The sequence below is a fragment of the Desmodus rotundus genome, chromosome 12 (assembly GCF_022682495.2).
Source record: "Desmodus rotundus isolate HL8 chromosome 12, HLdesRot8A.1, whole genome shotgun sequence".
NCBI lineage: Eukaryota > Metazoa > Chordata > Mammalia > Chiroptera > Phyllostomidae > Desmodus > Desmodus rotundus.
In genome coordinates this window covers 236,030-246,769 of record NC_071398.1, presented here as the reverse complement: position 1 = coordinate 246,769, position 10,740 = coordinate 236,030, and the positions used below count along the sequence as shown (strand labels likewise).

The following is a 10,740-nucleotide window of genomic DNA, read 5'->3' as shown; positions in this document are numbered from 1 at the left end:
GGTGAGCCTCTGGGTGTTACCTCTGCCATGTGGGAGAAGCTCTGTGTGGGACACTGAGGCACTGATCGCAGCAGAAAAAGCCGAGCTCTTGTTACCAGGCCAACAACGTCCCCCTACAGAGGGGACAGGCAGAGCCCTGGTCACGGAGCCCGTGCACACGCTGGGAGGGGCTGGCACAGCCTCAGGCCCCAGAGAGCTCACCCATGGGCCTGTGGGACGGGCCCTCTGCCTGGACACAGCCCTCCCTTGCACCTGCCTGGTCCTGGAGTTCCCGGCTCCTCCTGGCTGGGATCGAGAGGGCACCTGTCTCCCCGGCTACAAAGAGGCGGAGCAGCTTCAGGTACATGTCCACAGCAACGTGCAGGAAGGCGGCATCCTGAATGAGGGTGTCTTCTTCGAAGCAGGAGAGGAGGCTGAAGGTGAGACTAGGTGTCAGATGACACCCTCCCGGAGGTAAGCACAGGCAGCGAGGGGAATTGCAGGCCCCCCCCACCCCCCGTGCGGTGACCTCCCATGCAGGCACATTGGGCCTCATCAGAGCAGCAAGGACTGACCTGTAGAAGGCGACAGGCAGCAGCCTGATGTGCTGGTCCGGGGCCAGGTGGAGGAGGATGCGCCCCAGGCCGCTAGCTGCAACCCAATGGGCTCAGTCAGACTGGACGCCTCACCCCAGGGCCGCTGTCTTCAGAGGACCCCTGTGCCTGTGGAGCCAGGCAGGTGGACCCCACAACACAGCCCAGCGCCACCTGGGGCCCCTGAGCCGCCACCGAACTCTTGGTGTTTCAAGAGCATGTCCTGCATTTGTTCTGACGGACACTCAGGCTTACGTGCTTTGCAAGAAGGTGAACGTTTGGAAGTTGCTTCGGAAGAGAAAGACTCAGATGTCAGGGGTCACACTCTGACCCTGATGGCTGGCGACTAGATAAAGGCCACCCATTCACTATTAGGTCTCAGCACACTCCTTACCAGTGTCTGTCAACTGGAAGAGTGGCAGCCAGGACACCTTCCTCTTCTCCAAACACCCGAGGACCTCGGCACAAACGTCCATAGCCGTTGGGGAGCCGGCAGCCTGTGACGCGCAGCAGAGGGAGACGGGCTCGGGCACAGTGTCTGCAGGGCAGAACGGCTCTCCCTGGGCTGCGAGCTGGGCATGCGTGCGGAGGAGGGACGGCCCTCGTCACAGGAGGGAGCCTCACACGGTGACAACCTACAGAGTCACCCTAGGGCCTCTGACGGAGGCACGGGTCATGGGCACCCAAGTTCTGGAGTAAGACATGAAAACCAAGGCCCACAGCCGACGGTTTCCCACTTCAGTGAGCACAGCTCCTGAAGAAACCCCGGGAAGGCTCCAGAGCCGCCCGCTCCTGACTCAGGACCCTGTCTGGAGGCACCCTGGGGGAGGGGCCCCGCAGCCAAGGGGTGACATACCTGGGGGATCAGGCGTGACGACAGCAGGCCCAGCGAGGAGAGGAAGAGCAAGACAAGCAGCAGCTGCAAACACAGGCGGGGCCATTCGCACGGCAGCCTCCCCTGCTCCAGGCACAGGCCCCGGGCTCAGCCCTCCCCTCCATGGGTCGCCGCAGAAGGAAAAACTTCCCATCGTGTTGGAATGGAGACCTTCAGTCAGTGCGGTTATTACGGACTGGGCCATTCTCGTTCTCATCTCTAGCCTGGTCTCTCTGGTGAGGGAGCTCCCCCGCCACAGGGAGCTCAGCTGCGCCCTGAACCCCCAGCCCAGCCTCGCTCCCCGGCTTCCTGTCCAGCATTTGTGAAACCCTGGACGTACACTGCCAGGCTCGTCCCACCTCACCTGCCCCGGGGAGCACCCTGCCCCCTCAGTACACCAGGCCCGGAGGCTTTGGAGCCACTCAAACCCCTTTCAATAAAACAACCTGCAAACCATCAGGGAAGAATCTTATTTGTAGGATTTTTACTTTAAACTGTAATTATCAAAACTACAATGGCTCACAATTTATTTGCCCGGCAGGCGGGCACATGCTGAGCTGACAGGTGGACCCGGGCGGGCACCCTGGGTGCAGAGTCCAGACAGGCTCCATGGCTCCCCGGGGGGTGTCTCCCTCTGCCTGCCCTGTCTCTCCACCCCGCCCACCTGACCGGGGCTGTAGAGACGGACAGCTGACTGCCCTGCTCCGGGCGGTGGTGAGGGTGAGAAACAGACAAACTAAAACACTCCTAAACTGAAACGTGTAAGGTGTCCTTTTCAACCACTGAACTTGAGAGTCAAAGTCTTGTTGAACCTTAAACCCAGTAGCTTTTACTTCCAATTAGAGTGACAGAATCTCCAAACTTCCCGTCCGTCCTTGGAAAAGCTCGGAAAAGTCTGTGAGGCCAGGACACTGGGCAGGAGCTTGCTGGGGAGGCACGGGGACCAGGCTGCACTTGCCTCCTCCTGGGGGCCACGCAGCCTCTCCAGGCCGCGCCGCAGGCTCCGCTTCCTGGCTCGTTGAATGGCAAAGTGCAGCGCAGCCGCAGAGACCCAGGCTGGGCCCTCAGGGGGCAGCACAGTGCCGGGGGACTCTGTGTCAGGGGACAGAAAGCTGGGAGGAAGAGAGACGGGTGTCATTACAGGAGCCTGGCAACCGAGCCGCCAGTGAACATCTAAGTGGGCGAGCAGCCAGGGGCTCAGTCAGCAGACACAGAGTCTGCGGATCCCCAGCCTGCCACGGGCTCGTCCTGGGTTCAGGGCTGTTTCTGGTGTCAGCATGCCTCTGTGCCCTGAACCCGAGGGGCAGCAGGGTCTGACCAGGCCCCTCGTCCCAGTGGCCTGGGCTCCGGAAGGAGGTCGTGGGACACTGAGGCCCAGCGGCCCAGCCTGTGTCTCCTCTAACGGCAGCGCTGCACAGGAGGGTTCTCCAGTAGGTTGAGAATAGGCTGGAGACAAATAATGGAATGGAGTGCAGCAGTTTAAGAAACTTTATCTGCTCTGCAGAATTAGGCTGATGGGCGGGACTTGCTCTCTTGGCTTTCCGAGCAGGTTTGGAGAGCCCCAACCCTGCAGGGAGGCACGGGTGAGTCCGAGACAACAACTCAGGCCTGTTAGGAGGCTGGTGGGAACGCCCAATCCCTTCTGATGGCCTCAGAGCACCCCCACGTCCAGCAGGACACTGGAGACCATCCACCCACCAGTCCTGGGAGCAGGGTTAACTCTGGTCGCTGGCCCAGCCCTGGAAACCAAATGTAGTTAACCACTCAGGCTGGGATCAGTCTTTCCCGAACGTTCTTGAACTTCTCACTCGGACACGGCGGCTCAGTGCTGCTGCTTCCCTCTCACGGGCCCAGTGGGTCCCTCACGCCTCCCAAGGTGTCCTGGAGATGACCCAGTCAGGCCCTAGAAAACACCCAAGCTTCCTCCCTGGGTCCCGGTGCCAGCACCTACCTGTTGGCAAACCTCCAGGCCTCACACAGCCGCTGCAGCTCTCGGGGCAGTGGACTCTGGAAGCACCTCCACTGGCAGCGAAGCTCAGGCTCCAGGCGTGGCCACCACAGCTGCCAAGAGGAAAGGTCACATGTCAACAGGTCAGGGCGCTGTTCTATGACCACCGAGGTTGGAGCAAAAGACGTGCAGCCCTCTGACTGACACTCCTAGCCCAGCTCACACTGAGCTAACACTTCATCAGGTCAAGGGCAGGACCCCATGCGCCCCGTGTAAGGCAGGCTCAGCGCCTGGAGTCCAGAGGCCTTACCTGAGGAAGTGCCCCACTGCCTAAGAGCTTGGCTCGGCCCCCCGACACCCCTTGGAGAGGAGGTGTTTGAAACACAGAACAGGTCACCCATTGCGCTGCAGGTGAAACGCTACCACCAGCCTGTGAAGGAGTTTGAGTCCCAGCGAGACGGAGAAGGGAGTGAGAAAGCCGTGTGTTGTCAGGGGGCTAAAAAAGTCAAAAGCACCCAAAGGCCCCACCAAGGCCAGATGGCAGTGGCTGCGGCGGACTCTGCTCCCTGTGCTGAGACAGCAGGCAAGCCGGCAGAGACAGCGAACGTGAAAGTACACCCGTGGGAGAGCACCAGCCGCTAACGTCCAGCGCCAGCGGGTGGGACGTGCAGACGCAGCGCAGACAGCTGGACCCTCCCCCCGCCCTCCCTTGCAGGTTTGCTGCTGCCTGAGGCCGCTCAGGTTGCAGCAGGGAACCGCTCGCCCCACCTGCGTTCTGACATGTTCCCCTCACTTCTCCCCAAGTTTTTTCTCTTGAGTTACAGTAACTGGGATGAAGTTTTAGTGGGAAACAGACAACGCCCCAGGAAGACAGATGTGCCTACCAGAGCAGAGGTCAGAACCAAGGGGCACTCGGTCTGGCAGGTGGTCAGGGTCAAGTCTGCTGCCAGGGAGGGGTCTCTGCTTCGTGAGCAGGCGTGGAGGAGCCCCTGCAGGAGGGAAGGTGCCAGAAGTTTAGCGGTTTGCACGTGAACCCAGGTCCCGGAAGACACTGTGGCTTCCAAGCAGCACCAGACACGAGGGCCCGGCCCAGGCAGTTTGTGCAGGCCAGGCTGGGGGCAGAGGGAAAGGGAATTACCCTGAAGAAGTGGGTGGTGACATCATGCGTCAGGGCACCTCCATGGGAGAAGTTTCTCTGCAAACAGCACAGGCCAGTGAGAGAGGAGCCACTCGCAGGAGGAGAGCCTCTGGCAGGTGGCCCCCACCTACCCACACACTGTCCCAGACCCTCCCTGCTCACCGACTTTCCCATGGCTGCTCCGAGCAGCCAGGGCCCCTAGCCCTCCAGCTATGGTGCCAACGTGGGGGCTCCAGGCACCCAGGGAGGCAGGAGAATAGCTCTGCGTGACTAAACGGAACCTCAGTTCAAATCTCTAGTCACATCTGTGCTTTTCTGGAAGTTAGAGAAACACCCCTCAAGTGTGCAGAGGGCACTTCACCCCACCTGGTAAGATCAGAGCCCCTGACACTGAGCCGCCGGCAAAATGGAAGGAAACAGGGCCACCTGGTGGCCGACAGTGTGGTCACAGCATTGCCCAGAGTCAGCATTGGAAAGAGAGAAGTGCATCGTGAGCAAATGGTCTGCGTGCTTCATGGGCCCCGCCCATGGCAGCCAAGGACAGTCCTGTGGAGGAGGCAGCTGAGCCCGTGGGCGCGGAGGGCTGCATACCCATGTGCTCAGGACCCTGGGGCAAGTGGCTCAGTGACTACAGATGCTCTTGTGAGTTCAAGCACCTACCAGCTCAGAGTTGACCAACTGGAAGAAGTCAGCGCAGTGGGGGGCGGCCGGTGGCTCCACCCGGGGGCTACCAACGAGGACAGATGGGGGGAGGCCGAGGAGGATCCTTGGAGAAGAGGCAGCGCATCAAGGGTGGAGGCTCGGCCTGACCCTGCTTCTCCAGAACTCAGATCCCGGAGCTGCAGGGACTCCCCCAGCTCACTTTCAGGACCAGAGTGTGTTGGTCCGCAGCCCCCACCGTCCCTGGACTGGGGCTGTGCTGAGCACCTGGACCCCACGGCAGACACTCCAACTGGGGGACCCAAAGCCAAGGCTTCAGCTGCCTCAGCACCAGGGGCGCCCATGTGACTGAGCCACTCTGTCCCTGGGGGACCCCAGCATCTCGCACAGTTGTGAGGGCAGCCATGGCGAGCTCTGCCCACACATGGCCTCCCTTCCTGTGACCCGTGCGCCTTCCAGCGATGCCTCCCCACAGAGGGACCCTGCATCTCGGTGGGAAGCCTGTGCTCCCACGGGCTCTTCACCCGTCAGGCCCTGCTCTGCAGGGGACCCCAGGAAGAAGATGCTGGCACAGGCCAGGAGCGGGGGTACAGAAGCGCGACAGACCCTGGAGCTGTTACCATTTGTACAGGAGCAGCTCCCGCTGTCTCTGAAGGCGGGAGGCCAGATCCTGCCCGTCCGCCAGAGCCCGGAGCCGACTGCGGAACACCTGGAAGAGGAAGTGTCCCCGAGAGGCGGCGTGGCCATGGGGCACAGCAGGGCCCTGTTCCAGGTCAGCAGCCATCTCCTGGAAAAAAGCAAAGCAGAGACCTCCTGCACTTTCACCTCCAGTTCCAGGTGCTTCTCTGTCCCCAAATGCAAAGGCGGGAAGTCCCTGGGGCTTCCTGTCTGCCCCGATCTGGACCCTGACATGGGCGTGGGAGAGACATCTCTGAGGGGGTTTGGAGAGAAAGTGGGACATTCCTTTTTACTTGAAATTAGAAAGTTACAGAATTTTTCAAACATAAGTATAGTAGAAGAATTAAAAATAAAAACCAAGAACACCACAAAGAACCTTTACCCAGATTCACCCACAGCTAGCGTTCCTCCTCTGTCACGCACACACAGTCTCCCTGACACACTCAGGTGCCTGCAGAGGAGCAGTCGCACACTCCCTGGAAGCACTGCCCTACCCTACCGTCACACGGGACCTGCTGCACCTGCCCTCCCCGGTCACTCCTCCTTCCACACCCGTCACGACGGATGTGGGGGACAAGAGGTCAAGACGCGGGGTCAGGGGACTGGGGTCTGTCTCTTGTGGGATTTTCACTCACTTGTAAGCAAACTCCCCCAGTGCTCCCGCCACAGCCTCTTCCATTTCCCTTCCACTCCCACACGCCCCACAGCCAGGCACTTCGAGAGGCAGCAGGGACGCCACCGGGGGCATGAAACCCACACACAGAACCTACATCCACAGGGACTTGGGCATGGGGGCAGCAGGGCTCCCAAGGGCTCCGCCCGGGGGAGGAGCCCCTCACATCACTTTTCAGAGCCTGAGATTCAAAGAGAGCAGCCGAGTGGCAAGGAAAGTCGCGGGGCAGCAACCATTTCATTGCCAAAGTCGGTGTGTTCTCAGTCACGTCTGTTTTCGGAAGTGTCCCAAAGCCTGGAGACAACTGCAGCGCCACCGCTTCGGTTTCTGTGTGTCTACGATGGTCGCTGGGCACGGGGCCAGGGCCACAGTGTGTGTGCGGGCGCTCATCCTGCTCAGCTGCCGCAGGGCCCAGTGTGGACACTCACACCAGATACTTTCATAGCAGGCAGCTGCCCGCGGCGAACACACTGAATCCTGCATCTTCCAACTCACCTGCAATCTGGAAAAAATATCCCGGTTTCCTGTGTAGCCACCAAGAACCAAATCCGAATTCTCTGAGTGGTCGTAACTCCTTGAACTGAAACAAAACAACGAAAGCCCCCTGAGTAGCCCCTAACTGTGGACCTCCTGCTCGTCCTGCCTCCAGAGAGGCAAGTGGCTACAGTGACCGACTAACAACAGAACACCAGTGACATGTGGAACAGCTGTGTCCCATGATCCACTGGGACTTATCCCAAGAACGCAAGGTCGGTCCAACATGCAGAAACCAATGAATATAATACCCATATCGACAGAGCAACCGAAACTCTCCGATGATCTCAACAGACACAGATAAAGCAAGACAAACTCAGTGCCCTTTCCGTGATTAAACACCCTGCACGAGCTGGGAGAAGGGACCCTCCTCCTCGTGATTATGGACATTGGTGAAGAACACACAGCTAACCTCCCACAGCGGTGGAAACCAGACACGTCCCTCCTGACTTCAGGAGCAAGACAAAGGTGTCCCCTCCCACCTCTTCCATTTAACACTACAGTGGGGGTTCTAGCCAGGACAATCCACCCAGAAAAAGAAACAAAAGACGCCCAGATGCCAAGGCCATCTCCAGTCACAAATGGCATGATCTTCTACGTAGGAAATCCAAAAGATTCCACAAGAAACAGCAAATAAGAGAGTGAAGTTGCAGAATAAAAAGTGTATATGCAGAAAAATGAGTTGTATTTCTGTGTACTAGCAAAGAATAATCAAAAATTAAATAAAGCCCTGGCTGGTGTGGCTCAGTGGACTGAGCACCAGCCTGTGAACAGAAGGGTCGCCGGTTTGATTCCCAGTCAGGGCACAGGCCTGGGTTGCAGGCCAGGTCCCCAGTTGGGATCACGCAAGAGGCGACCACACACTGATATTTCTCTCTTTCTCCCTCCCCTTCTCTCTAAAAATAAATAAAGTCTTAAAAAAAAAGGTTGGATGACTCACACTTCCCAATTCAAAGCTTAGTCCAGAACCACAGCAACCAGACAGGAAGGCGAGGACGGCCCTGCAGACGGACAGCGGGCCCTCACGCTCTCACAGTCAGCTGGTTTTCGGCAAGGGCACCAAGGCCTCTCAGGGGAGGGACAGACTCCCCCACAAAGGAGCTGGGGAGCTGGACGCCCGCATGTGGAATAAAGCTCGGTCTCTCACGTAGACACGTATAAAAATCGACCACAAGGCCTGAACACAAGACTGAAACTGAGAGCCCGCACTCTCCAGCACAGCGGAAAGCAAGTGCAGCCCGCGCTCCTGGCTAAGGGTCTGGGATCCGGCCTCGGGAGGACCTCTCACGACCCAGTGCAACAAATAACCCAGTTTGAAAATGGGCAAAGGGTCTGAACAGACATTTCTCCAAAGAAGATACACGCACAGTTAACAAACAAATGAAAAGATGTTACAATGTCATTAAGCCATCAAGGAAAAGAAGTTAAAACCACAATGAAACATACCACTGCACACTCACCAGGACAAGTATTATCAAAAAGGCGGGTCACAACAGTGTCAGTGACAACGTGGAGAAACCAGAATACCTCCCACTGCTGGTGGGAGCATGAAGTGGCGTAAATTGGAAAAAACAGTCTGGCAGTTCCTCAAAAAGTCAAACGCAGAGTGTGACCCAGTAACTCCTTCCCTTGTACACACGCCCAAGAGAAACAAAGCACAGGGCCACACGAGACCGGCACACAGGTGTTCACCGCAGCGTCACTCAAAAGCCGAGCAGCAACCCCGAATGTCTACCGACCGATGACGGATACATGAAACATGGTCTGCCCTTCCACGGGAAGTTCTGACAGAGGCCACAACACGAGAACCCTAAAAAAGTGAGACACTTCACCCTGACTGAAGTGGCTCGGGGGCTGGGCATCACCCTGCAAACCAGAAGATCGAAGGTTCAATTCCCCGGTCAGGGCACTCGCCTGGGTTGCAGGCCAGGTCCCTGGTCGTGACCTGGGTCCCTGGTCGTGCGAGAAGCTACCACACACTGATGTTTCTCTTGCACATCAAAGCTTCTCTCCCTCTTACCCCTTTCTTTCCCCCTTCTCTAAAAATGAGCAATTAAATCTTTAACAAGAAAGATGCTTTTTGGCATCAGCACTCCTAACCTTTGGCAGAAGTCCATCAGCCCGTTGACCAGGAGGGTGCACGCTGTCTCCAGGTCTCCATCACAGCCCCCAGCAGCAGAGGGCATGGGCAGGAAGTGCTCGCGGATGGCCCACTGGTGGAAGTCCCACCTGCATAGCAAACCCCAGGGTTGTGCTGAGAGCATATCCCAGCAGGGGCCCCCGTGGCTGAAAGCGTGCCCACAGTGAGGGGCACAGCATCACAGGGGTGGGACCAGGGGTCTGGGGCTGCGGGAGCCGCTCAGGGGCCACCCACACCTGCCGGGTTGGGGGACAGAGGCTGGGAAGTGCTCCCAGGGTGCCTTGAGCTGCCCCAGGTCCACAGCACAGGGGTCGGAACAGGGACAGCTGCCCCCAGGAAGGTCTGAGGACACACTGCAAATTCGGCACAGAGTCACTGACACTGACATCTGTGAAGGAGACAAACCCAAACAGGACACTCCCACTCGAGCCCAAGGGGGCAAGGAGCTGCGGGACCAGCTCAGCCTTTTCCCGCCTCAGATCTGCAGACCTATCTGAGGGTTCCTCGTAATTAAAACAGAAAAGGATGGAGGTGCCAACACAGCGTCACGTGCAGTGAGCTCAGGGAGAGAGAGCTAAATGGCCACGGGCCCTCCCACCAGAGAGAAGGCCCAGAAGGGCAGAGCCCCCAGGGCAGGTGGGCACGTCTGCAAAGCCCTCCCAAGGCTGGCCTGGTACACAAACACCTGCAGGGTTGCACACAAAGCACCTGCATGGTGCACAAAGCAGCCAGCTGCTTGTTACATCGCCACCAACTTCTGTTCTCATCACGTCCGTGTTCCACCCGGAACCTGACGCCACAGACAAGAGTGGGGAAGGCGGCACTGCATGTGAGTGGGAGGGGCTCTGGCCGCACAGGGCATGGGGCAGGTCGGACTGACGCTGACCCTCTCCCACCCTGACCTCTGCACCCCCAAGCCCATGGGCCTGTCAGCACCCCACCTGCACACCCAGAACAGCACTCTGACCTCCTGACGTCTCGGGAACTGCGCTCAGACTTGGACTGGCCTGCCCCCCACGGCCCCCGCTCCCCGCAGCCTCCTCAGCAGGCTGTGTGTGTCCTTCCCTCGGGGGAGGGGGAGGCGGGGCCAAGCCCCATTGCAGCCCCACACCACACGTGACTCCTGTTCCCCCTTGGGGAGCCTGCTGGCTGCTCCTGCTGCCCCTTCTCCGGCACTGGCCCCCACAGCCCTGCCACAGCGCGTGTCCCCACCTCTACTGAAATCTGTCCACCTACGTGTCCTCAGGCCCACACAGGTGCCAGCTGTGGGGTTCATTGGCTAGTGACCAGTCAGGGGAGTCGGGGGTCGAGGTGCCACATGGGCAGGTGTGTGCCATTTACAAGGCATTTCCCAGCTGCTAGAACATTCCAAAAGTTGTCTAGCAACCAAGAGCTCAGTTTCTCGTGAACAAAGAAATGAAATTATGCTTACAGGTAATGTGTTACACTGAACATTAAATTAAGGATATAACCCTGGCTGGTGTGGCTCAGCGGACTGAGCGCCGGCCTGCAGACCAAAGGGT

At 58.6% G+C, this 10,740-nt stretch overlaps 1 protein-coding gene across 1 annotated transcript in view; it reads right to left on the bottom strand.

The window, feature by feature from the left end:
• Positions 1 to 10,740, bottom strand: part of FANCA (FA complementation group A) — a 33,751-nt gene that overhangs the window by 467 nt on the left and 22,544 nt on the right. Inside the window, exons 30-42 of the mRNA XM_024551519.3 lie at positions 9,178 to 9,306; positions 7,039 to 7,123; positions 5,813 to 5,979; positions 5,193 to 5,298; positions 4,533 to 4,589; positions 4,279 to 4,383; positions 3,398 to 3,507; positions 2,405 to 2,558; positions 1,429 to 1,491; positions 967 to 1,069; positions 555 to 630; positions 257 to 413; positions 21 to 113 (exon numbers count right to left, since the gene is read on the bottom strand). Of these exons, the coding sequence (XP_024407287.2) occupies positions 21 to 113; positions 257 to 413; positions 555 to 630; positions 967 to 1,069; positions 1,429 to 1,491; positions 2,405 to 2,558; positions 3,398 to 3,507; positions 4,279 to 4,383; positions 4,533 to 4,589; positions 5,193 to 5,298; positions 5,813 to 5,979; positions 7,039 to 7,123; positions 9,178 to 9,306 (1,405 nt within the window). The remainder of the gene's footprint in view (positions 1 to 20; positions 114 to 256; positions 414 to 554; positions 631 to 966; positions 1,070 to 1,428; positions 1,492 to 2,404; positions 2,559 to 3,397; positions 3,508 to 4,278; positions 4,384 to 4,532; positions 4,590 to 5,192; positions 5,299 to 5,812; positions 5,980 to 7,038; positions 7,124 to 9,177; positions 9,307 to 10,740) is intronic.